At 40.1% G+C, this 27,330-nt stretch overlaps 1 protein-coding gene and 1 long non-coding RNA gene across 5 annotated transcripts in view; one reads left to right on the top strand and one right to left on the bottom strand.

Annotated features, from left to right (window-relative positions):
• The first annotated feature begins 7,973 nt into the window (after positions 1-7,973).
• Positions 7,974-27,330, top strand: part of CPB2 (carboxypeptidase B2) — a 51,838-nt gene continuing 32,481 nt past the window's right edge. The window contains exons 1-2 of the mRNA XM_004054478.4: positions 7,974-8,295; positions 25,238-25,313. Coding sequence (XP_004054526.1) covers positions 8,222-8,295; positions 25,238-25,313 — 150 coding nt within the window. The 5' untranslated portion in view covers positions 7,974-8,221. The remainder of the gene's footprint in view (positions 8,296-25,237; positions 25,314-27,330) is intronic.
• LOC109029432 (uncharacterized) overlaps positions 11,625-27,330 on the bottom strand; it is a 48,602-nt gene continuing 32,896 nt past the window's right edge. Inside the window, exons 2-5 of one of the 4 annotated variants that reach the window (XR_010130570.1) lie at positions 18,224-18,373; positions 15,832-16,121; positions 14,449-14,832; positions 11,625-12,122 (exon numbers count right to left, since the gene is read on the bottom strand). This is a non-coding gene — a long non-coding RNA (uncharacterized lncRNA). Of the gene's footprint in view, positions 14,833-15,831; positions 16,955-18,223; positions 18,374-27,330 lie in introns of all 4 variants that reach the window. The other 3 variants (XR_008670761.2, XR_002008511.4, XR_010130571.1) reach the window with 3 other exon arrangements.

A 27,330-nucleotide genomic window follows, 5' to 3' on the forward strand; every position in this document is an offset into this window, starting at 1 on the left:
TAGACACAGCTTTCAGGGTCCCTATGGAGGCATATGGAGTTACAGGAGTCAGCACACTCAGGGGAACTGAAAGCTATGATGTCCCAATCAGATATGATGTCCCAAATGATTGTCCCAATCATTTATGGTTATCCTGAGTCCAGATGCAATTTATCCAGTAGGCGTTATTTCTACCAAAAGTAATGTTGCCTAGAGACATAGTTGACATTTTACCTTTATCAAGTTATTAGAGGAACAGAGTAAGGAAGATAAGTGAAGGTCAAATTTTTATGCAGAAAGAGGCATCTGTTTCCCATTGAGACGTGAGCTATATATTCCCAATGTCTTATTTTGTCTATCTAAGCCATCCTAGACAAATGGGAGTGTGCTACAGTCTTCTCTTGTGTTTTTATTTATTTCTTCTTGATATTTCTATCATGTTTTGCTTTATATTATAATGGTATTTCTTTTTCTTTTTTTCTTTTTTTTCACTCTGTCTTACAGTGCTGAGGTATTTTTCAACTCATAAAGTTTAATGACTGTTGTGTATTAATTAAATCTGTTGTCAATTCCAATTGATCTTTGTCACACTTTTTGCGTTGCATAGCTTAATTTTGCTTTGTCTGATTTAAATAGTGCCATGTTTTTGTTTGTGTTGTTTCATTAATAGACTTTTCTACAGCAGCTTTAGATTTACAGAAAAATTGATTGGAAGATAGAATTCCCACATGTCCCCTCACTCCCCTACACTCACCCACCCCCCAACACACATATAGTTTCTCCTATTATTCACATCTTGTATTAGTGCGATACATTTATAATTCTTGCTAAACCAATATTGATACATTATGATTAACCAAAGTCCATAGTTTGACTAGGGTTCACTGTGTTTTTTTGTTTCTTTTTGAGATGGGGTCTCCCTATATTGCCCAGGCTGGTCTCCAACTCCCAGACTCCAGAGATCCTCCCATCTCAGTCTCCCAAGTGTCTGGGACTACAGGCACACACCACCATGCCTGGCCAGGGTTCACTCTTGTGTTGTAAATTCCTCTGGTTTTGCCAAATGTATAATGACATGTGTTCATTATTACTATGTCATACAGAGTAGTTTCACTGCTTTAAAAATCCTCTGTGCTCCACCTACTGATTCCTCCCTCCCTCCCACCTGAATCCCTTTTTGAGAATATCATATAATTAAAATCATATTATATGTAGCCTTTTCAGATGGGCTTCTTTCACTTAGCCACGTGCATTTAAGTTTCCTCTAGGTCTTTCTCTGGCTTGATAGCTCATTTCTTTTTATTTCTTTACCCCAGCATTTGTTTCTGTTTCATTGATATCTCCTTCTACATATCTTCTATTTTTAACTTCTGTGGATCATTTTATTTTAGGTGTATAAGTCATAAAAAGCATAGAGTGGAGTAAAAAGTTATTTGAGAGTTTGACTTTTACTGGAAGGGTTCATATTTTTTTCCTTGTTTCCTTGTGCATATTCTTGTCTTATGTATTGTGTCTAGTCTTTCTCTTTGGAAAGTGAAGCAGCAGAGGTGAGGCTTGGGGCCAAGAAACAACCACTAGAATGAGCAGAGCAAGAGAGAGGAGAGACAGATAGAGGATAGCGAAAGCAACGAGAGAGCAAAACTCAGACCCAAAATGAAGGCGAGTAATGAAGATCACTTAGACAGGTGAATGACTTGGAAGTGGATTGGAAATCTTGTCAGATTTACACCAATGCAATCTCTTTGTCTCGTTCTCTGGAGGGACATTTTGGAGAAGGAGCTCAAATGCTAGCGCCACCTCTTCCACTCACCACCAAAATTATTTCATTGCCTCCAAAGTATAATTGAACAAATTGATTTTATATTATATATTAGTATAAAAGATTAATTTAATGTATTAAATATTAAGATTTAATATTATTTTATATTAAGATTAATATAAAAAGGCAAAGGTAGAAATAAACTAGGAAAAGAGAGAGAAATACAAAGCACTAGAAAGTAAAAGCAATTGAAGATGGATACAGAGAAAAACAAACTACAGGAATACAAATAAAAATAGAGAAGAAAAGAAATATCCTATTTACTGTAATGAAGAGATCCATAGACAAATGCAGGGAGGGAGATTTCCACGTCAAGACAACTCAAAGAGATTATGGTTTAATGAGACTTTCTGCACCTCTCCCCAGTCACACAAAATTGGAGGAAAAGATATAAAAGGACAAAACCCCAAAGACAGCAAATGAGAGACAATCTCAGATACAAGAAATGGAACGTAAATGCAGAGTGGTGGCAGGTGTTGATGGCATGAGACAGGCAGTGGTGGCCACTGTACGTCATGGAGACATACTAGGGTGCTACGGGTAAGCTGACTGCTCAGGGCCAGGGACCAAGTACATTCTTCCCAGCTTGTGGAATCAAAGATCAATAGGCTGGGTGCAGTGGCTCATGGCTGTAATCCCAGTAATTTGGGATTACTCACCTGAGGTCGGGAGTTTGATACCAGCCTGACCAACATGGAGAAATCCTGTTTCTACTAAAAACACAAAATTAGGCAGGCATGGTGGCACATGCTTGTAATCCCAGCTATTCGGGAGGCTGAGGCAGGAGAATCACTTGAACCCAGGAGGAGGAGGTTGTGGTGAGCCGAGATCGTGCCATTGTACTCCAGCCTGCGCAACAAGAGCGAAACTCCATCTCAAAAAACAAAACAAAACAAAAAAGCAATAAAAGTTGTGCCAGACTTTTGCTTCCATTAGGATACAGAAAGTTGCAGACAAATGTTGTTCCTACCTTAGTAAGAACAAGCTGGACAACCTCCAAAATCATAATTTTTGCAGCTCATCAGAGAGCTGATGCTGCAAAGGAAACTAATGAACCAAAATTGAGGGAGGGACAGGAGAGCAGAAAAGGTCCTGTCTGAGGCACAGACATGCTGGTCTGCCAAAGTCTGAGAGCAGAGCAGGAAAATTGGAAGCAATTCTGTATTAGTCTAGGTTATCCAGAGAAAGAGAACCAATAGGAGATATATGTATGTATAAATATATGTGTGTTTGTGTGTGTGTGTATATATATATGTATATAAAGAGATTTATTATAAGTAGTTGGCTCACATGGTTATGAAGCTGAGAATGCCCAGAAACAGCAGGTGACAAGTTGGAGACCCAGAAAAGCAGATGATCTAAGTTCCAGTTTGAGTATAAGTCTGAAGGCATAAGACTGATATCCCAGCTCAAAGTCAGCCAGGCAGAGAGAAAGAAATCTTTCTTACTCAGCCCATTTTCCTATTCAGGCTTTCAGTGGATTAGAGGAAGTCTACCTTCTTTGGGCCTGTTTTATAATCAACTGATTCAAATGCTAATATCATCTAGAAACACTCTCACAGACACATTCAGAAATAATGCTTAACCAATATCTGGGCATCCCATGGCCCAGTCAAATCGATGCATACAATTAACCATCACAAATCTCAAAGGACTCTGAGCCCCAGACTGAGAACAAGACACTGGTCATCTGTACTGGGGAAGAGTCAAGAGATCAGAGAGAGATGACCTCTTTGAAGCTCAGAGCCTGCTGACCCTCTTTGAAGCTCAGAGCCTGCTTACGTTTGAGGTCAGGGCAGGAAAACAGAGAGAAAACCCACAATGAACCCAGGCTTACGCTGAATAGGAGACGTAGCTGCCTGTGGCTACTGGTAGGGAAGAGGAGAGCAGGAGAGCTGAGACCCCTTCTATGGCGCAGGAGCACTGGGCCTGATGATGGGTGCAGGCAGGGCAGGAGAACTAAGACAAACCCTCCAGGCACTCAGATCTCAATCCTGGCTAGAGGAAATAATTTGATCTTGCTATAATAATATAAGAAATAAAAGTTAACAAAAATAATAGCAAAGCCTAGACTCAGCTCAACTGCAGCCTAGATTGGCTCAATCCTTCACACTGGTGGCATGAGAGAAGAAGATATGGGACCTATTCTGGGCTTATCTGCTAGTTACTTTAGTCTATCCTATCCTTTTGTACATAACATCTGTGATTCAATAAAAAATTACAAGTATATGAAAAAGCATAAAAAGTGACCCATCTTCAAAAGAGAAAATGGTCAAAAGAACCAGATGCAGAGATCGCTCAAAGACAATCTTTGTTCATACATGTATGAAAAAATGGGAAATGCAGCAGTGAAAAGTAAACTCTAAAAAAAAAAATTCAAATAGAAGTGTCAGAAATGAAAAATATATCAGAAATAAAGACTTCTTTCAATGGACTTATCAGCAAACTGGAACTGCTGGGAAAAGAACAAGTGAACTTGAAGCCAGATCAACAGAAAATATCCAAATTGAAGCATAAGGAGAAAAAAGAGATAAGAAATAAAACAGACACACTCTAGTTATTATTGTTGTGAGGAAAGAAATTACTGCAAGCTTATGGATGTAGACTCATACGTACAGAGCCAATGGATTTTTCCCAGAGATGGCAAAGCAATCCCATGGGAGACAGAAAAGTGTTTTCAGGAAATGATGCTAAAACAATTGAATACTTACATGGAAAATTAAAGAACGTCAATCCCTCCCTCAAAACATACACAAAAATTAATTTGAGATGGATCATAAACCTAAAAGTAAAAGTCAAAACTATAAAGCTTCAAGAATATCTGCATGATCTTGAGTTAGACAAAGCTCCTTAGACAAGACCCAGAAGGCACTAACCACTAAAGAAAAATTGATAAATTGAACTCAGCAAAATTAAAAACTTTTGCTCTGCAAAAGACATCAATAAAAAATGGGAGAGCCACAAAGTGTCAGAAAATATTGACAATGTATATGTCTGACAAAGGAGTTCTATCCTGAATATATAAATAACTCTCACAAGTTAATAATAAAATGACAACTAAATTTTCCAAAATGGTCAAAAGAATTTGATAGACACTTCTCAAAGGAAGATATATTTACAATACATATATCTGACAAAGGACTGATGTCTAGAAAATGTGAATAACTCCTACAAATCAGCAATAAGACATACTATCCCAATTAACAACCAGGCAAATGATCTGAACAAACACTTCTATATATATATATATATATATATATATATATATATATATATATATATATATAAAATCTAACTGTACACTTACGATCTGTGCATTTCACTGCATGTACCTTAATACAAAGGAAAAAAAATGCTGCTCTCTTTTACCTAGGACTGGTTTATAAGTAGCTGCTAGTCAGTATGAGACAGAGAATAACTACACCAGGAGTAACTAAGCCAATAATTAAGTCAAGTCATTGCTGTTTGGTGACTGGATCTTTGAAATGTGCTCCAAAAACCAGTGTAAGACAGGGCTCCGGAATGGAAGTGCAGGGACTTCTTGGAGGCATGTGCCAAGCAGAGAGAAGTGAGCATAGGGGAAGAGAGAAAGAAATGAAAGACTTCCTACTTGAAGGAAGACTTCCTACTCAAAATGAGCCTGCAGACCAGAGTTCCAAATCACAGAAGAATTCAAATACCAATAAAGGCAGCTAACAAAATCAATACTCAGAACATGAATTCGCCCAAACATAATTAACCTCATAAAGCAGTGCAACACTGACTTTAAAATAAGTATCCTGAGGATTCTCAATGAGAGATCTAAAGGAATCATATCCACTAAAAAATTGAAAAAAATCTTAAATGATATTTTAAAATACTGGTATAAAAACAAAATCAGTAAGCATGCGAAAGAACCAGCTGTAAATGATTTATATAGTCATCGAGGTAATTATTTAAAACACCTCAACTGGACTATGTAGTCTAAATTAGACTCAAAGAATAAATTAGTGGATTTGAAGATAGTGCTGAGAAACTCACCCAGAATACAGAATACAGAGACAAAGATGATGAGTTTTTAAAACATGAAAGGACAGTTACAAGACATGAAAGATAGATCAAGAAGCTCCAACAGGAGCTCCTGCAGGGCACTAGCAGAGATACGATAGCTGAAGAAATAATAAAATGATTTTCCAAGACTGAAGAAATGTCTAAATCCTCAGATCAAAAGTACATCCTGTGTATTGAGCAAGATAATAAAAACTAAATCCACATCTAGACCAGAGTAGTGGATCTGAGAAGCACCAAGGATAAAGATAATCCCTTAAAAGTTAACCAAGGAGAAAGGACAGCTAAACTGCAAGGGAACAACAATTACCTGGGCAGCAGATTCCTACCATGCAACAGGAAATGTCAAACAACAATGATGCATCCGTCACACTCGAATATTACATTCAGCTAAACTAGTACTTGAAAGTGAAGGCAAAAGTTATCATTAAAGATACAGAGCATAAAAGATTTTATCACTTGTAGACTTTTGCTATAGGAACTTTTAAAAGATTGCTTCAGCAATAAGAAATGTAATTTAAAATTTATTGTTTTTTATGCACTCTGTTTCTTTTGTAGCCTGTTTCTGTTTCCCCAGAGAGGAAACAAGACATAAAATAAAGAAGAAACACAGATACAAAATAAGTAGCACAAAAATTGATAGAATTTATTAGCATATTTTAACTATTTTGACTGTTTATTTTAAAGTTACCTTTTATATTAAAAAGATAAGGTAAAAGTTACTTGGGTTAGTTTTTCTCTCTCTCCTTCAGTGTGATTATGTTATTCATTTGAAACACAGGTTCATTTGTTTTTGTTTGTATTATTTTTTAAAATTTATTTGTTTGCTTGTTTTAAGTACATATGTGAAAACAACATGGTTCTAAAATTCAGAGTAGTTCTAAAGTTCAGAACTATTCAAAACACTTCACCCAAAGAAGCGTCCCTCCCCGTCTCTTCTACCCTGTATTTTCCAGTGTGTTTCCACTCACCTCCCGTGGATAACCAGTCTCATTGATTTCTAATCTATCCTTCTTATGTTTCTTTCTCCACAAATGAGCAGACACACACATATTTTCTTATTTCTTCTTTCTTATACAACAAGTGGTTACAGTGGAGGTCACCTTAATTCATTAAATATCATTCAATAGCTTTGAATCTCAAAAGGAAAAGTTTGAAATCTCAATCATTTTCTTCTGGCCAGGCACGATGGCTCACGCCTGTAATCCCAGCACTTTGGAAGGCAGAGGCAGGTGGATCTCCTGAGCTCAGGAGTTTGAGACCATCCAGGGCAACATGGTGCAACCCTGTCTCTACTAAAAATACAAAAAAAATTAACCGGGTGTGGTGGGGCACACCTCTAGTCCCAGCTACTTGGGAGGCTGAGGCAGGAGAATTGCTTGAGCCCCAGAGGTGAAGGTTGCAGTGAGCCAAGATCATGCCTCTGCACTCCAGCTTGGGCTACAGAGTGAGACTCTGTCTCATAAAAAAAAGAAAAAAGAAAAAAAAATCATTTTCTTCTCAGAAGTTAGTTGTGGGCAGGCTGATTTATTTTGCAAATTTGCCAATTCTGACTTCAAGAACATTCAAGTGCATTAACCAATGGGAATGTAGGGGAAGAGGGCTCCACCCACTTACAGAGGGTAGGATATGGCCTCATACTAGACAAAATGTTATTCGATGCTACTTTCAAGATGACAGGGGATGGGCCTGGATTTAATTGATGGCTATTATGGTGACCTTTAAATAAATGAGATTCAAAGTAACCTGATGTCTTTACTGCTAGAACCAGCTTCCATGAAATAGTATTCCTATTGGGGGTGGGCCCATCATTCCATATGGTCAAGGAAACATCTTTTTGAACAGAGATCCTGTAATCATCCTTACAAACTGCATTTCAACATTGGATTGGATTAGCCAGATTTGAGGAACTCACTTTTTACGTCTTCATAAATTTAAAATGTTGAAAAAGTCAGAGGCAAGGGAAGACATTTATAGTACTTCACGGTAGATCTCCCTCAACATGGGCTATATATCCATTAGTCAATATTCTATAGCTATTGTTCTGCAACAAACCAGACAAGATCCTACTGTATTACTACCCTTTTATTCTTGGCCCTACCTTCCCCAAGGAGTTAAACATTTTCTAGATAGTCTAAATTAAGAGCAACTCTCATCATACTCTTTTTGAGTGTTTAATTATCAAGCAACAGCCTAACTAAGCCAATAGTATTTCTCTTTTTGGGAGTGGAAATGGAAGCTAAGTTGATTGACCCACAGGAACAAGAGGGAACATGCCGTTATATTTTAACCAGTGTGTAAAGAAGGCTGTTATGCAATCAATGATCTGGGTTTTTCTCTTCAGAGAAATTTGTTGTACAGAAAATTGCTGTTGGGATGAAGCTTTGCAGCCTTGCAGTCCTTGTACCCATTGTTCTCTTCTGTGAGCAGCATGTCTTCGCGTTTCAGAGGTAACCCAATAGAATCTTAGACTGTGGTGGGCCACTCTCCTCACTTGTTTGCCTCATGTCGTGTCAAGTCAGTGCACTGAGCTGGTGGACAAAACGGTAAACTTTGAAGGCCAGGTCTTTCAGAACTTTCCAAGTTGCCCTGACAAATAAGTAGACTTTAGCACAATGGGATATCACTAAAGACAGGGTCTTTTTTCTTTCCTGGCTCTAGTTTTATTATTGGGAGAAACTTGGATGATACGCATATCCAGTGACTATGGAGATTCAAGAAATTAAATCTTTTATTAACGTAACTATTTATACTCTAACTTGATGTATGATTCATATTCTTCCTGTCTTCACATAAAAAAAGTTAACTATGGATCATTTATTTTCCCCTTGTACATGGAACATAGGAGGAAGAAGAGGGTGAAGTGTTAAATAGGAGGTTTGGATCATGCATGATTATTTAGCATGGAATATGAAAGGAAGAAGAATTGTGTGATAAAGAACTATTATCTGATTCTTATTTTGCTTAGTAGATTCCCTTAGGATAAACTATCTAGAAGAACACAAATGAACTCATGCTATAGCACATGCAATGCATGGAGCAAATAGTTCCAGGGTACATGTAATGTAATTTATTAAGTAGTCAATTTTTAGGCTTTAAAACATTGATATTGTTTCCTTTGGAATTATCTTATTTTTTCCCCTTTGTTTTGGTTCTATGATCGCTTTCTCCTCCAATTATCTTTGAGACAGATCCCTCTCCTCATGTTAGTAAATGACAAAGAAAGAAGAGACATAGGGCAAAGGAATATACCAGTGACAAGGAACATTCTACCACCAAAAAAATGTTCACGATCATAAATAACCATAGGACAATGGTTTGGAAAATAGATCTTGACTTGTGAGCCTGAAGCTGTGTTTGTACATGATCACTGAACTGATTATAGTTGATTGATCTTCTTTTGTTCAACATGATTGTCGAATGTCGAGCAACAAATTCTATCATAAAATGATATTATTTTTGTTATTTAATTGACGTGGGGGTCAAGATTGCTGCAATGATCAGTGACTTATGTCTTTCTCTGTATTTTATCGGTGAATCATATGGTCAGGATTTCTAAGGTTCTTGCTAGTTCTAATATTCCATAACTTGATAATTGGCTTCAGTTAAGGGAAAGGGGGAGAAGAGAAAAATTGGTATCAACATGTCCAACTTGGCCACTGTACACAGTGGCAGTACCATTGACAGTTAGGGGAAAGGGAGGAAACCTCTGCTTATTTAGTGCCTGTGTTTGTGCCAGGCACTGAACTAGTCACTTAGAAATGTTATCTCTTTAAATGCATAAAATCCTACATGCTAGGAATCTTTACTGACATTTTACAAAGGAGGAAACTGAGCCTCAGGAAGAATAAATAATTGGCCCAAGATCAAACAGTAAATGTAGAGCTTGGATTCAAACCCACTTTAGCCTCATTTCAACTCCATGCACTGCACAGCATTGCCTCCATAAAATCTGGAAATTAGGAAGAGAGCCAGTTTGAAGGAAGGTCAGATTTAGTCAAAGGGAGTTGCAGGCAGCAGTTGGTTTGGAAAGTAGCTTGGAAGAGAGGTTCGGGATTAGAGGTTCAGTCTCATGGTTCTCACCCACTAGCAGATCTAATCATGGCCTTGGCGTCAGCCCAGTGCAATTATCCTCAGCTGGTTGTTGCAGAGGTTGGCGGGCAGGTGGGCTCACTGCAGACCGCCATCTTGATCGTAGAGTAACCCAAACTCTTGCATAGGATAATCAATAGCAAAACACACTAAAAGCTTTAGCACATCTCTTCAAATGAGTACGTGTATAGCAACTTAGTGACACTAAATATAACGCAAATAAAAGAAGTAGCCAACAATAAAATAGTAAAAAAATGAGTGAGAACATATCTTCATGCATGGGCTTTCTTACTATTTGTTGCTTCAGCTTATACTCTGAAATCTGACTGATACTTATGCTTGAAAAAAGGAATGAGAATGTGACTATATTTTAACCAAAGAATATCACATTAAAAATATTTAATACTTTTGCATACTGCGAGGGTCCCTTTGCAGAAGAGAGGAGGTAGGAGGACCTCAGTATTGTAGACAGATGAATATCTGAATCCTGGTTCCCATCCCTTCACTAGAAATAACATTGCAAACTACTCTTTCTGTTAGTAAAAATAAATTTTTTTACCAAATGTTTCTGTGCTCCACTTTTCCAGGAATGGCCTATTCCTGAAGCTAAAAAGGAAATCTAATTTCATTCAGGGCGACAGACTTTGATAAATTGTTGCTGGGGTTCAGAATATCAACCCTTCTAAAAAAAAAAAAAGCTAACAGTCTGGCTTTTTCTTAAAGCTGTTCTTTGTTTTTTTTTTTTTTTGTCATAATCATTTTCCTACTAACAGTTTTTATTCATGCAGTCTCTTAGTGGCTGATTTGTAGGTTCATTTTGATAAATTTCATCAGTGAAATGCCCTGGAACAACAACAAGTTTTAAAGGCATAAATATCATATGCCAAAGGGAAAGGCAGCCAAAAAATCATGACTCCATATTCATTTGCTTTTAAAAGCCAAACACTATAAAGGGTAAAAATAAAATACTAGCAAGAATCTTGTAAACAGAATCAGTAATTGTATTGTGCAGTGATTACCTAAATGCAGCCTGCCAGCCCAGACTATTTGGAAAGAGGAAGTAAGAGACACTAGGAAGAAAACTTAGGAATTAGAGAGTGGAGGAGGGTTGAGGATAAAGGGCTTCTGAATTATTAATAGACCACAGGAAGTGTTCCTCTGTTGACTTCACATACTGTTTGGGTACCTGGAGACCAGTTTACTGTCTTTCACTTGGTTCCTACTGATGTATTGTTTTCATCCCAAAGAACAGGCCACCAGTGGCCTTAAAACACTGTAATGTGTGCAACAAAATTGCAGCCTTGGGCTATGTTCCATTGTTCAGAGACATCTTGCCAGCTTTTTAAATTCAAAATAATCTTTCAGAATGATGAAAGTGTGAACCCTCCCCTGTAAACCATAGCAGGGGATACACCCCAATGAACATAATCACATTCTCAGAAGGGAAGGAACAGAGGAAGTGTTGCATAGGTATTAAAAGCTCAGGATCTGGATTCGAGCCCCAGATCTGCTACTTATCACCCATGCAGGCTTGGGCAATTTGCTCGTCCCCTTTGAGCCTTTACTTTTTGTGTAAAGTGACCTGTTACTTCACTGTGCTTGTACTTCTTATTCTATTTTTGGTGCAAGGCTGTTCTTTTTTCTCAAGTGGTTATTGTGTAAGTGCTATAATCGTATCATTCAGACACGCAGTTGAAACACAGCTTTATTTTTTGTCTCCTATGGCCCCATGACATTTTGCGTAGTGGGGTTATCTATCACTGCTCTCGCATGGAAAGTTAGAAAATTTCAAGGCTTTTTAGCCTGCTTTTAAGTGACAGTCCTTGGGTCCTGCTAAAAATACAAATAGCCTCAATTTAGAAATTAGAATGTCACCTCCAAACAAGGTATTGTTCAAATATCCCCATCTTTGTTGTTAAAAGAAAATCTTTAAAAGAATTATATTTAGCAAAATTTAATTGAACAAAGAACAATTTTCTAATCAAGTAACCCTCAAAAACGAAAGAAGTTCAGAGAGTTCTGCTCAGCAAGGTGGGCAGGCAGCACTTATAAACAGCAAATGGAAATGAGGTCCAGAAGCAGCTTGAGTAGTTACAGGTGAGCAGTTGTGTTACTGGGCCTAGGCTGATCAGTTGGCCACATGGGATTGGCTGTAGCTTGGCTGCTGTGATTGGCTGAGACTCACCTGGTTAGTACAAAAAAAAAATACTCCTAAGTTAGGTTGCAGTTTGTCATGTAGAGACTCAAGTTACGAGGCATCCTCAGACCAAATTTAGTTTAATTTAACATTATTTATAGGAAAACAACTGCCTCACCTCTTCCACAAACACACCTTACTCTTTTTCTTGTTAGTCTTTTTCTAGAGTTCTAACTTCTTAGAGTTGTGTGAGACATCTTTATTGGGGAAGCCTCTGGACCAGGACAGATGCTTCTTTGTCTAGGTTTTCACTTGCGACTCCATCCTTCCCCCCGAAGAGCCTTGCTTCTACCTCTGGGCTCTTGCTGCTGAGAACCTTCCATCCCTTTAGGTGGCCCTATTGGATGGCATCTAACATTAAGTGTTTCTTTTCATTTTAACTACTACTATCTAGCCAACTAGAGACCAGCCACATGCAGGTTTAGCTTTATCAGGAGAAGCCAGGCACCAGTCTTTGTGTCTGTAAATTTGAGGAAACATCCAACTCTCTCATTATCTCCTGGAAGTCCCCCTACTAGGCTGAGGTAAGGGGAGTGCACCCCAAAACTTCATCCCTTTGGGAGGGTGGGGACTTACAGAACCATAAAAACATGCTAAAAAAAAAAATTCACAAATCCTCTCCCTCTTTCCACTCTGACAGCTTTTTATATAGCCTGTTTATGACTAAGTAAGGGGAAGCAGTCATGAAACCAGTTTCCAAAAATAGAGTGATCTGACTGACCCTCATCCCATTACCTAACTCTGTTGTGTTAGCACTTTGCTCAAATTCTGCATAAGAAGAGTCTGTTCACTACAAGCTGAACTTGGACATATCAATAAATTTTTGGTGAATTTTTAACTTCATAATTTTACTCACTATTTCCTAACTTATTTTTTGAATTTCCTTTATTTTTTCTTCTTAAGAGGTCTCATTTGGATAACATACATTTTTACCTTTATATTTTCTTTCTTTCTCTGCTTGTTGACTAATTTTTGTACTTTTCTCCTACACATTAGGTTTTTTTTTTAAATTTAATACTGTCCACTCAACGTTTTTTGTTCATTATTTTCTTTCTTTATTTCTTTCTTTTGAGACCTAGTCATGCTCTCTTACCCAGGCTGGAGTCCAGTGGTGTGATTTTGGCTCACTGTAACCTCCACCAACTTGTGGGTTCAAGTGATTCTCGTGCTTCAGCCTTCTGAGTAGCTGGCACTACAGGTGTGAGCTACTACGCCACGCTTATTTTTGTATTTTTAGTAAAGACAGGGTTTCACCATGTTGGTCAGGCTGGTCTTGAACTCCTGACCTCAGGTGATCCACCCGCCTCGGCCTCCCAAAGTGCTGGAATTACAGGCGTGAGCCACTGTGCCTGGCCCATTATTTTCAATATAATAGATTATCTACCATACTGCCTTGTGAGGATTAAATAAGAATACCTGTAAAGCACTTAGCACAATATCCAAGTTAGTAAATATCAGTAAAAAAGAAGAAAAGTCCCCCCAAACATATTATGTTCTAGTCACACAAGACTTCTTCTACATGGACTTGAAATTCAGCATCTGTTTAGATAATGGAGAGCTCATCGCTTGATAAGGTGTCCTATCTCATGGTTAGCTCAAATTGTTAGAAGTTCACACTGAAATTACAGTGATTTAATGATATGAACCTCCACTTCTCTATACTTTACATGAAAAGGAAGCTTTGAGTTTGCCACATCTTTTGCTACAACTCCCAAAATCATGCCCAACCAACTTTTAAGTAAGGGCCGCAATCTTGACCCCAGCATTTAAGACCCTTAACAATCAGGTCCTACCCTGCCATTCGTCCTGGCTTTATTTCCTGGTATATCTCTATATAGGCCCCATATTTCTGCCCAGCTGGATCACTTCCCCTTCCTTGAGCTCTGATTTTACTTTTCTACTTGTGCACCTGCACTTGTGATGTTTCATCTCCAATTCGTTTAGCAAAATTCTGCCTACGTTAGTCTTATACCATCTCATCTTCCCTTCACCTATTGAATCCTAGTATCTCAGAAGTCCAACTCAGAATATCTCCATTCTCTGACTACCTAAGTCAAAAATGATACCTGACTTTGTATTCCTGTAGCAGAATATTTATACCACTCGCATTGTACTTTTAGTGTTTTATCTCACAGAATAGGCATTTGTATCAGTTGCAGGTTAGTTTCCCCAGGAAACAGACTCTGAGATGAAGATTGCATGGAGGAAGTTTACTGGAAAGGAATCTCAAGATCAGCATCTGTGGAGGAATGAAGGAAGAAGGCTTGGGCAGAGGAGAAACTGACCTGTGATGTAATCACAACTATGGCCTCACCTGTTCCTGCGGAGAGCCTTGAGGCTGGGTTGGCCTGGTAAAGTTGTCCCAAATTGGGGCAAGCAGGCATGCCTTTGTAACCCCTGTTTATTAGTCACTGGGTGTGGATTGTACCTTGGAGGAGGCATCATGTTGGGCAGCACAGCTCTCTTCAGGCAAGGGCAAGTCCTAGAAAGGGACTCAGCTGAGAATATCAGCTGCCAACCCTCCCAGAAGCTGAGGAGACAAAGAAGCTGAGGAAATAAGAGTTCATCCCTGGATGGAGATCTAGGCAGCAAAACGTGACATCTACTGCAGTCCAACCCTTTGTGTTACTCAGGTCAATTTTCTTCATAAAATAAGCTTTGAGATCAATTCTTCTGGGATTTTGCTTGGTCCCTCTTCCTAAAGGAAATATACAAGAGGAACGTTAGTGAAATAAACTACAACCTTTACAGCTACAGCTAGTCTTGAGGCCATAACCAATACTTGTCATTCCTCTTCTCCCCTACCCATTCTGTTTTCCCCAAAGAGGTGCCCTTTGCTAGCACTTCTTCTAGTCTAGGTGGTTTACCTGGTGAGACAACCCAGACCCTCAATCCTCAAGGATCTGAGTTGTAATCACTGGGCCCTCTTGGGCCATGGCTGCTGCAATTGTCTGTATACATCAAATTTGGACAAGGGAATATTACAGAACGCCTAAGCTGGATTCCAAACATATTCTTCCCTGCCACATTCAGTATGTAAGTGCAGCCCTCAATGTCCTTCTGATTATTGGAGTCAATTACCCTTCCTGCATGGCTAGAAAACCCATGGTAACTCCTCTCCTTCCTGATAATCAATCAGCATGAGGAAACTGAAATGACTGGACAGTAGCAACAGCTTTCAGTTTAAAGGAACTCTTCCTATGCTCTCTGGAAACCGGAACTTTTAAAAGTACAGAGGCCATATTTGTAGATTTAAAGTACTAATTCTCCGAGTGGGTTACTTGGAGTGACGGTATATGGAAACACTCCAACTTGGTTCCTGGAACCATGTATACTACCTAGTAGGGACACAGCACCATATGAGTATTGATTTAAAGTGTGTACTGGAGGATGTTGCCTTCCAAGTTAGCACCTCAATTGATCCTTCAACCAACCATTTTTATTTCAGTAACAGGATAGCAGCAACTAGGTATTCTGGTATGTGAGAGGCTAAGTGGATTCCATGGTAATGGACCCATTTCTGCAATTCCCTTGTTGTAAAGTGGAGCCCATGATCTGATAGGATGTTATGTGAGATGTTTTATCAGTGGGTCAAACACTCCATAAGCCGTTGTATGGTGATGCTTGCCTGAGGCACTACAGGCAGGCGAGATAAACCCATACCCAGAGTGGAAGAGGACAGATGTAGTCAACTTACCACCAAGTGACTAGCTGGTCTCTTTGAGGAATGGTGCTGATTCCGGGGCTCAACTTTGGTCTCCGTTGCTGGCAAGTTAGACATGGGGCAGCAACAGTAGCTAGATCAGCCTTAATGAGAGGAGTCCGTGCTGCTGGAGCCATGCACACTTCATCTCTGCCATCAGGCTATTCTGTTCTAGTGCCCTTTGTGCCAGCATTGGGGTGGCTGTTGACACAGGCTGACTGACATCAACTGGCTGAGTCATTTGTTTATGCAGCTGTTTAATGTCTATTCTGTTGTGGGTGCTCCTGGTTAGGCATTAATAAATGATACAAAGATCTTCACACTTTCTGCCCACTCTCATAGTTCCATTCACATCCCCCTTTCTCCAATCTCTTTGTCTCCAATCTGTCAAGATTTCTTCTTCCAGGTTCTTGAGGGGTTTTCCAGTCATGTCACTTGCCACTCTCCATGAATTCCTGCATATTCTAACACTGGAAACACCTTTTCCACCCAAGGTGTATGATGAGATGCAACACTGAAGCTCTGCCTATTTGGGACGATTTCCCTCTCTGCTCTCTTTCGGTCACCCGAGTGAGTCCATAATGCAGCACCACTTCACTTTTTTTTTTCTTTTTTGAGATGGAGTCTCCCTCTGTCGCCCAGGCTAGAGTGCAGTGGTGCGATATTAGCTCACTACAACCTCTGCCTCCTGGGTTCAAGCAATTCTCCTGCCTCAGCCTCCCAAGTAGCTGGCATTACAGGTGCCTGCCACCATGCCCAGCTGATTTTTTGTATTTTTAGTAGAGATGGGATTTCACCATATTGGCCAGGCTGGTCTCGAACTCCTGACCTCAGGTGATCCACCCACCTTGGCCTCCCAAAGTGCTGGGATTACAAGCGTGAGCAACCGCGCCCAGCCCACTTCATTTTTTACTTGCACCCATGCACTATCAACTTGACTGTCCATGTATCAGACTTCCTCTTCCTACTTGTGTCAGTTATGATCCTCTGAGAAGCAGACACCAAGATGGGATTAGCTGTGCAAGAGGTGTGTTGAGGAAAATGCCTGGGTGCAAGAAATGGGGAGAGGGCTAGAGGAGGCTGGGAGAGCCATGAGACTGCAATGCAAGCTTAACCCCTGTGGAGGAGAAAGGAAAGGAAGGAAGCAGGTAGGGAACATCTCAGGTCATAGTGCAGTTCTAAGAAAGTTTTGGCAAAACCAACCAAGAGTCCTGGCCAGGCACGGTGGCTCACACCTGTAATCCCAGCACTTTGAGAGGCCGAGGTGGGTGGATTACCTGAGGTCAGGAGTTCGAGACCAGCCTTACCAATATGGTGAATCCCCGTTTTAACTAAAAATACAACAATTAGCCAGGTGTGGTGGTGCGTGCCTGTAATCCCAGTTACTCGAGAGGCTGAGGCAGGAGAATCACTTGAACCCACGAGGCAGAAGTTGTAGTGAGCCGAGATTGCTCCATTGCACTCCAGCCTGGGTGACAAGAGCAAAACTCTGTCTCAAAAAAAAAAAAAAAAAAAGTCCTATAGCCAGAGTCACGCATCAGAAGAGTTTCCAGTTTTGTAGAAAGAGCCTCCCTTAGTATCCCCACCATACTCAGTTATTAGCTGCAAGCAGCCAGTGGGAAATGTGGTATTAGCACTAACACAGGGACAGATTTCAGAGCACAGTAGTTGGGGGCTTATATCAAGTACGCATCTTGCAGCTGGAGAGTGAGAAAGTTAATTAAAGCTGAGGCAAGACTGTAAATATGCACTGGTGTCTGTCCCAAGTGGATGTTAACTGTTCTGATGCTTTTTCCGACTGGCATATCCAGCGCAATAGCTGAATACCATATGCCTGAGACTCTACCCCGGCAAAGATGCCACATCAAGCGCTATGGCTGCAATTGAGATTGTTGCTTGGTTGAGTTTGATTGTTTGCTGTCGTTTTCCAGGATCCATCTGGTTTTTGTGGGATCCAGATGGCAAATTAAATGTGGATTTGATGGGATCTACCATCCCTGCATCTTTTAGGTCTTTAAGGGTGGTACTGATATTTGTCATTTCCCCCCAAGGATGAATTTTTTTTTTAATTTTGATATCTTGGCTGGGAGGTTGGGCAATTTCAGAGGTTTCCTTTTGGCTTTTCCCACTATGATAGCTCTGGTCTTACAGTCAAGGAAACAATGTGGAGGTTCTGCCAACTACCTAGTATGTTCATGTCAATTATACATTTGGTGACCAGGGAAATAATGATGGGGGAATCCATTGACATGGTGCACCTCCTATGAGCTAGTCTTAGGCTAGGGCTCCAGATACCTAGGTTTCAAAATCAACTTGGATAGTGACCCTGCATCCAACACACCTGAAAATATTTGAGTATTACCCTTTCCCCAGGGTGCAGACTTACCTGAGGAAATTTCCATAGGTCTCTTTGGGAAAGGACTGAAGGAGTCATGATCTTTTTAGATTCTTTTTTTATACAGTTGCAGGGTCTTTCCTTGTGGGGACCTGACTCCTCCTTCAGGCAAGAAATTCTGGGTCTAAGAACAGCTCAGATCTGGAAAAGGGCAATGGATTATGACTTTTGATTAGGATAGCTGTCCTCAGCCTCTCTCATTATCCAGCCTTGATTTATTTTTATTGTAAAGATTGAGCAATCCTTTTGTTGGCTGCTTCTCTATCTTGCCCGTAAGAACTCTGTGTTCTCCTAACCGACTCCACAATTTTCTAAGGGTCATGGTCCTCTGGCTGCCACTCCGACCTTACTGCTCATTGTAATAACTGTGCCCAACTTGTTACTGGTGGTTAAGCCCTCCCGCCTGGCTTCCCTATATAGGGATCTTAACATCTTCATTGGTATCAGAGAGCTCAGTTCTGTAATGGCATGTCCTGTAGTTAGCCCTCAGGATCTATTCCCACCTCCCCTCCTGGCCTTCAAGCCAATAACCTAGGGTAGTCACAACATAAGCTGGCTGTGGAAGTGCTGGGCATGTTAACAAAGGAAAGGGACTATACCCCAAAGAAGGTGCACTCACCCATGCTACAGAATTTAACATTCTAGTTAGTTCCTTGAGAGGTGGTACAAACATGCTGTTAGGGTGGTTTTTGGAAGCTTGGAGAAAGCATGGCCTGCACCATCTGAGCTAGAAATGTCAGAGCGAATGTGGCAGATGGTGAAAAAAGAGATAGAGCACACTAGAATAAAAATGCTATGTAAGGCTAGAAAACCCACTGGGTGACTATGCTACTCCAAGGGCCCAGAGAACATTATGTTTATGAAAACAATAAGGAATGTGCTGGTGAGATGAGAGGGTTACCAGCATCACTGAGAAGCTTGTTAGTGGCTTTTTCACAGTCAAAGGAGATTTTTCTTTAAATTTAATTTTCTTGAATAAATACAAGAATAAGAGTTCTTTTGGGTTTAAAAAGTAAATAATACAGAAAAGCATAAAATTAGGGAGAAAATACTAAAATTTCACCATCCTGGGAAAATATGAACATGTTTGTGATCATCCTTTCATACATTTCTCCACATAGTTATACCTCCCTGTGTATAATTGTATACTAGTTGAATGTTGTGTCTCCTATTGGTACTATAGAAACCTTTATTTTAAAAAGAATCTCATTTGTTCTTCCCCTGCCACTTACCCAAGGCTTCAATTGCCATTTCCCACCCTCCAAATCAAAGCTAACAATGTGTTGTTTATTTATGTATAATTTTCTCCCGATTTTAACACATATAATTTTTCTTTATCTTTCTAACTTTTTTTTTCCAAAAATAGGATCATATTTCATAAAGTTCTCCATATCTTGCTTTTCTCCCTTAATATGTCATTTAAAGCCCCCAAGTTAACTGTTATAAATCAAACTCATTTTTTATAATGACTGAAAAGCATTCTAGAATGTGGAGACACTACCAACATTCGACAATTCTGTTACTGCTGAGCATTCACATGGTTTTTAGGTTTTGTTACTGTGAATAATGCCGTAATACACATCCTTGAACATATATCTTTAATCAGTGGTTTAATAGTTTATGCTAAACTTGTACCAGAGATTGACATAAAATTTCTCAGTCTAGCTACTTTTCTCCTCTTCTAATAAGCAAGTCTCTCCATAGACTTATTTCCAGAATTCAGAATATTTTACTCAGGATTTCCAAAATAAAGCCACCCTCCACCCTTGTTAAAGTTATCCTTGGTGGGTGCGGTGGCTCACGCCTGTAATCCCAGCACTTTGGGAGGCTGAGGCGGGTGGACTGTCTGAGGTCAGGAGTTCAAGACCAGCCTGACCAACATGGTGAAACCCCATCTCTACTAAAAATACAAAAATTAGCCAGGCATGGTGGTGCACGCCTGTAATCCCAGCTACTCAGGAGGCTAAGGCAGGAGAATCGCTTGAACCCAGAAGGTGGAGGTTGCAGTGAGCCAAGATCACGCCATTGCACTCCAGCCTGGGTGACAGAGCGAGACTCCATCTCAAAAACAAACAAACAAACAAAAACAAGCAAAGGAAAACAAATAAAATTATCCCTATAAATCACAGCTCAAATGTTACCTTTCTAACTTCTAATTGCCTACAAGATAAAGTCCAAATTTCTCAGCATGCATTCAAGACCTTCTCTAGGGGAGGATGAACATAACTTCTCACACTCATTTCTGTTTAGCTCCCATTCTTCTCTTGCTTTAAACACCCGTATCCTATACTTGGCAACAATGAACAAGAGCCATTTTTCCAAAAATGCCCTTTATCTCTTGCTATTGTGCCTTTACCCACTCTTGGACATTCTTACGCACCCAGACATCCCTTCTATGAAGCCTTTGCTAATAATGACAAACAGAAGTTATCATAACCTCTTTTGTGCTTTGAGAGCTCTTGGTACATGGTTTTCTTAAATAAGATGATTTATTTGGAATATTTTTAGATTTACAGAAAAGTTGCCAATTGTAATACAATTGTATACCCCTCACCCAATATACCCTAATGTTAACATTTTATATTATCATGATGTATTAGTAAAAACTGAGAAATCAACATTGTTATATTACTATTAACTAAACTCCAGACTTTTTTGGATTTCACCAGTTTTCCCACTAAAGCCCTTTTTTCTGTTCCGAGATCTAATCCAGAACACCATGTTGCATTTAGTCATAATGTTGCTGTTGTCTAATGTCTTGAGTGCTGTTGTTCCATACATTTTGTCCAGGTTTTTAGTTATTTCATAAAGGAGGGTATAACTGGAAGCAAAGTCTAAGATTAGTTTTAAATAAAGCAAGAGGAAAGCATTTTTTCTAATTTAAAATATATCTATCATCATATTTCAAGGGCAATATTTGTTTGAAAATAAAAGAAAAATCTCGTTCAGTTAAAAAAAAAAGGGGGCTCCGAGCTGGCAAATGCCACCATCATGCTTAATTTTAATTTAAATAAAATAGTTCCTGTGAGGTTACTCAGTGGTATACTGGAAACCTGAGAATGCCATTGCCGTTAACAGAGTCCACAATCCCTCACCTCACTGCTTCCTTTCTCTCCTTATCACTTACCTATAAAACTGGATGGAGAGCTGCAGAAATGAGGACATTTGCTAAGAAATTCTTTCTTTTCTAAGTGGTATGTGAAAATAAAGTAAATTCATGTTGAGTCACATTAATCTATTGCCTTGGCTGTGTAAGAATCACCAAGAATTCTCACAACCTTAGCAACAGTTGCAAAATAGAAATACAACAAAGCAAAGGTGAGAAAACCAACCAAGTGTCTGCTTTTTAAACAATCTGTTGATATAATTCACCACATTAAGATATTAAGCCAGAAAACTCATATGCTCATCTTACAGAAAGCATTTAAAATCCACACTTATTCATCATAAAAACTCTTAACAAAGAGCAAGGAGTTTTTTAAAACTGATAAAAGACATCTACCAAAAATCTACAACAAGCATTCTAATGGTAAAATATTTTAAGGTTTTTCTTAAAAATTAGGAATCATGCATTTTATCTCCACTTCTATTCGATGTTGTACTAGAGTCCCAGGCAACACAGCAAGACAAAAAGGAAGGGGAAAAGGGGCTCTATAAGCATTGAAATTAAAGAAGCAGAACGTATTAAAAGTACGTTAAGTACATTAAAAGTAACGGCAAAAACCGCAATTACTTTTGCACCAAGCAAATAGTGTGTGCAGGTGTAATGATTACTTGCAAAGAGAAAAATCCCCCCAAATATCTATACCAAAATTATCAAAACTACCAAGAGAATGAATAGAAAATCAACACCAAAAATCGTTTTTATTTCTATATCTTAGCAAAAAAGAGCTTAGAGGTGGCATGTTAAAAGTTATCATTTACTAACGAAAAGGCAAATTTGTTAGAAGAAAACATAATTTAAAAATGTGCAGCCAGGCACGGTGGCTCAGGCCTGTAATCCCAGCACTTTGGGAGGCTGAGGCAGGCGGATCACGAGGTCAGGAGTTCGAGACCAGCCTGACCAACATGGTGAAACCCCGTCTCTACTAAAAATACAAAAAATTAGCCAGGTGTGTTGGTGTGCACCTGTAATCCCAGCTACTCAGGAGGCTGAAGCAGGAAAATCGCTTGAACCAGGGACGTGGAGGTTGCAGTGAGCCGAGATGGCGCCACTGCACTCCAGTCTGGGCAAAAGAACAAGACCCCGTCTCAAAAAAAAAAAAAAAAAAAAAAAAAAAAAAAAAAAAAAAAAAAAGGGCAACATCTTTATGGATAAAATTGTAAAACTTTTGGAAAGGCATCAAAGAATAGGCAAATGGGCTGTGTGCATTGAACCTGGGAGGCGGAGGTTGCACTGAGCCAAGATTGCTCCATTGCACTCCTGCCTGGGTGACAGAGTGAGACTCTGTCTCCAAAAAAAAAAAAAAAAAAAGAATAGACAAATAGACAAATTCACTGTATTTACTAATAATGACACTCAGAATCATGAGTATATCTGTTCTTTCCAAATTATTAATCTATTGATCCAACATAATTCTAATGAAAATTTCATTTTTTTCATGAAACATAAGCTGATTTTTAAAAATTATGTGAAAAAACAAAGGATCAAGACAAGAGGCTTGTAAAAAAAAGAATTGGGCAGGGCAGAGGGGAAGCAAGAGTTTGTTCTCTAAGATATTAGGATGTAATATGAAGCTACCATCACTAAGATGAGTAGTATTGGCTCAAGGGTAGACAAATATATCAATAGAACATAATAGAGAACTAAGAAATAGAGCACATTATATTAGCAAGGCTAATCCTTGATTATGCTACAATCACTAATAAAACCTGAAACAGCTTTACTTAATACAATAAAGGGTTAATTCTGTCTTAGTCCGTTTGGGCAGTTATAACAAAAAATACCTTAAGTGGTGTAGCTTATAAACAACAGAAATTTATTGCTCACGGTCTGGAGGCTGGGAAGTTCAGGACAAAGCACCAGCTAATTCTTGTGTTTGGGGAGGGACTGTCTTCCGCATAGACAGCGCCTTCCCGCTGTATATTCACATGGTGGAAGGGGGAGGGGATCTCTTTTTTAAGGTCACTAATTCCATTCATGAAGCCTCTCCCCTTATGACCTAATCACCTCCCCAAACCCTCACCTCCTAATACCCTGGAGGTTAGGATTTCAACATAGGAATTTTGGGGAACACAAACATTCAGATCAGAGCAATTTCTCACTCATAATACTAATTGATGAAGGTCATAGAACTCTCCCTGGTGCTCTCCTCCAACTTGGAGATCTTGGCTGCTTCCATTATGCAACTCCACATTTGAGGCTCTTTGCTTCTGGCCGCAGGATGAGAGGGGGCACGTGCACGTGAAGACACACCTACTCTTAGGCACCTGTAACACTCCCACGCATTCCCATTGGCAAAGCTCAGGCACTGGGTCTCAACACAACCACACGGAAGGCTGGGTAATGAAGTTTTTCTGTCTACACAGGAAGAGGCAGTGGTGTTGATGAACCAACATTTTCTCTGCCAAACAGTATGGAAACTTAATATACGACAAAATTGACATAGTGGATCCCTGGGAAAAATATCGATGATGTAAAAAATCATAATAATAAACGATGCTAAGAAGAAAAAAAAAGAAGTCTATTTCTTCTTTACACTGCATCCAACCAAATAATTTTCAATTGAATTTAAAATTTAAATAAGAAGGACAGAAGAAGTATATGAGAATATCTTTATATCCCAGATATCTAGAAAGACATCTTAAACCACACAAACCTGGAAGGAAATGATTAAAAAAAAAGCACATTATCAAGAAAGAGAAAAGACAAATTGCAAACTACTAGAAGATATTTGCAATACATATAACTGACAAGAAATTAGTATTTAGAATATATAAAGAAATTATACAAATTAACTACTACAAAAATACAAGTAAATTAGAAAAAAATGGGCAGGTGATCTGAATAAACATAACATATAAGCAAAAATATGAATGGCCAATAATCAAATATAAACAACTGTATTTCATTTAAAAGTCAGAAAATGAAAATCAAAATCACGAGAAAATTTCATTTCATAAAAATTTGATTGCAAAAGTTGAAAAGTCAGAGAGCATCAGGTATTGGCAAGGAGGAAGAACAATAGGAAATCTTTTCCACTGCTACTGACAATATAAATTGATACAAAAAACTTGAGGACTGATATGACACTATCCTATGAAATTAAACTGTGCATATCCCATGAAATGGCAATTCCACTTGTAAGAAAATGCTTTCACGTGTGAACTATGGCTAGCTACTTCAACACAGATGATAATCTTGAGAATACAATACTGAACAAAAGAAAAACAAGATTCAGAAGAATACATATAGTATACCATTTTTATAAAGTTGAATCAGGCAAATCTAAGGGTATTGTTTCAGAATTCACACATACATGTCTTTAAAAATTCATGCTATAAAGAAAAACAAGGGAATGAGCAAAAGTCAAAATTTAAGGTAGAGGATACCTCTGGTGATGTGGCAAGGGGGTAGGGCAGAGAGGAGCACACAAGGATCTTCAGGATGTCAAGGAAGCTGGACTTTTTAAGTGGGGTGATGGGTTCACAGGCATTCATTTTATTGTATAATTAACTAGGATCAGCATAAATATTCCCTTATGCATCAAATATTTAATTTTTAAAATTAAAACACACACGCACGCACAAGAAAAAGGAAAGAAGTAAATGCTCTGTAAACTGACCCCCAGTCAAGAGAGCTGTTGATTTTGCAATTGCTTAGGAGCATAAAGACTGAGAGTATATGTTCTCTTATTACACTGAGTCTTTAGTGAGATCCTCTGTCCTAATAACATTTTAAATTTTGTTTCCCTTTTGCAATTACCTAAAAGCTCCTCACAGTATAATATATTCCATCTTTACTCTTTATTTAATATCAAAATCCTCTTTTATTTTTTTCCCCAGTGGCCAAGTTCTAGCTGCTCTTCCTAGAACCTCTAGGCAAGTTCAAGTTCTACAGAATCTTACTACAACATATGAGGTAATTTCTTCCTAATTTATGTTTATATTGGTTTCACTTTGTATAAGCACTGGGTGTTGAGTTTCCTCCTGTATGTTGTCTGGCTTACATGTATCTGGTATGAACTCTTCTTCTCATAGTCTTCTCTCCCTTCTCATAATCGCATGATTTTGTTGGTTCCCCAAATCAAAACTTCTTCACTTGTGCTATTGGCTTTCCAGCCAATTTCATAATAGTACCTTAGGATATAAAGTGTGCACTTACAAAGAGGCTACAGTAACAGAAATTAAAATATTTATAAATAAAACCTTACTCATGAAACAATGGTTCTTAACCAAGGATGCACCAAAAAGACAGAGCACATTTATTAAAATTCTCACCCAGGCACCCATCTCGACATAATGTCTAAGATGTAGAAAACTGACAAGAATTACAGAATATTAATGGCAGTGGCGGCCCATCTAGAGCAGCTGCTGCCATGAGGGAGGCACGGCTGGGGCTGTGTGCTCCACGGAGCCAGCAGAAGCCAGGAAGAGGTAAAAGTCCCGCCCCCTTCTGTGATGGCAGGGCGGCAGCCTCATGCTCCCCAGGCGCAGCTGCAGCTGCCCGCTGCAGCTACAGACCTGGACATCCCTGTGCTCTTGGGGGCCAGGAACAGGCAGGAGCCCTGCCCTCCTGGGCGCAGCTGCAGCTGCCCAGCTGGGGTTGCAGACCCAGGCATTTTTGCACTCTCAAGTGTTCTGAGAAGGCCCCCCATTCCCCTACAGGCTCAGAAGTGTCTGCTCCCACTGTCTGGTCTCTCCGAGTTCCTGGTGCTCACTCCAATCTTGGAGCAAAATTGAGGCTGAGCCTAGGTGTTGTCACAACTGGCTGGCTGTGTGCATGATCAGAGCAGTACTGACATGCTAGCCCCCCCATGCCTCAGCCCCCTCTGGACTTTGGGTACTGATGAGCACAGGAGGGAAGCCAAGGGGGTGGCTGAGGGCATCTCGGCACTGGCGTGCAGGCCCCCTCAGCTGGAAAAGCCTGGGTGCCATAAATAGCCGTAGGAGGCAGACAGGATCCTAGGCAGAAAAGGACGGGTCCCTGGTGAAGCCCCACCTTCAAGCCCAGGAAGGCTGCCAGTCCCGTAGACCGCAGTGGGAACTGACGGTGATTTTTCCGCACCCGCCCATGGCCACCCATGAACCAATCAGCACGCACTTCCTCCCATCTGAAGCCCATAGAAACCCCCCGGATTCAGCTAGACTCTTCTGGAGAGACATAGGGAGGACCAGCTGTAGAGAGGAGCCACCCACTCCAGGGTCTCCTCTCTGCTGAGAACTAACACTCATCAGGACACCCTGGCTGCAGAGACGAGCTACTCACCGCGAGTCTCCTCTGAGCTGTTCTATTACTCAGTAAAGCTCCTCTTCACCTTGCTCACCCTCCGCTTGTCCACGTACCTCATTGTTCCTGGGCGCTGAACCTGCCAAATGGTGGAGCTGAAAGAGCTCTAACACAAACAGGGCTGAAACACGCCCCTTGCTTGCCACATTGTGGGCGACAAGAAGGAGAGAAGAGCTGCAGCCTTTTGGGGAGCTCAGACCTAAGAGCTCCCCGAGGCAGGACTATGACACCCTCTTTAGGGCTCTGTGGTTCCCGACGTCTCCAAACTTCTGGGTGCCACCACCTTCCCCGGTGCCAGCCATGGAAGCTGCTTGAGGGACACCTGGTCCAGCCACAGCCTTGCAGGGAGCCGAAAGATGCCCACCCTGCCGCAGCCAGCATGCCTCGCTGTGTGTAGTAGCTGGACCCCACACCTGCTCACTCACACACCCCTCACCGCTCAGCTCGCCCTTGGCACGAATGAGACCCAAGCCAGTAGCACGAGATGAGTGCAGCCTGCCAGGCCGAGTGGGCTCAGCGGGCCTGAGCAAAACTTAGGCAAAGGCGCCACTGACCGCAGGGGTTTCTGCTGGTGAAGCGACCCCAGGGATCCCGTAACAATATCATGGTACAAAATTGATGGCTCCTTGTTTGTTAGTGTTTTCGAAGA

This window comes from Gorilla gorilla, chromosome 14 (assembly GCF_029281585.2).
Source record: "Gorilla gorilla gorilla isolate KB3781 chromosome 14, NHGRI_mGorGor1-v2.1_pri, whole genome shotgun sequence".
NCBI classification, from domain to species: Eukaryota; Metazoa; Chordata; class Mammalia; order Primates; family Hominidae; genus Gorilla; species Gorilla gorilla.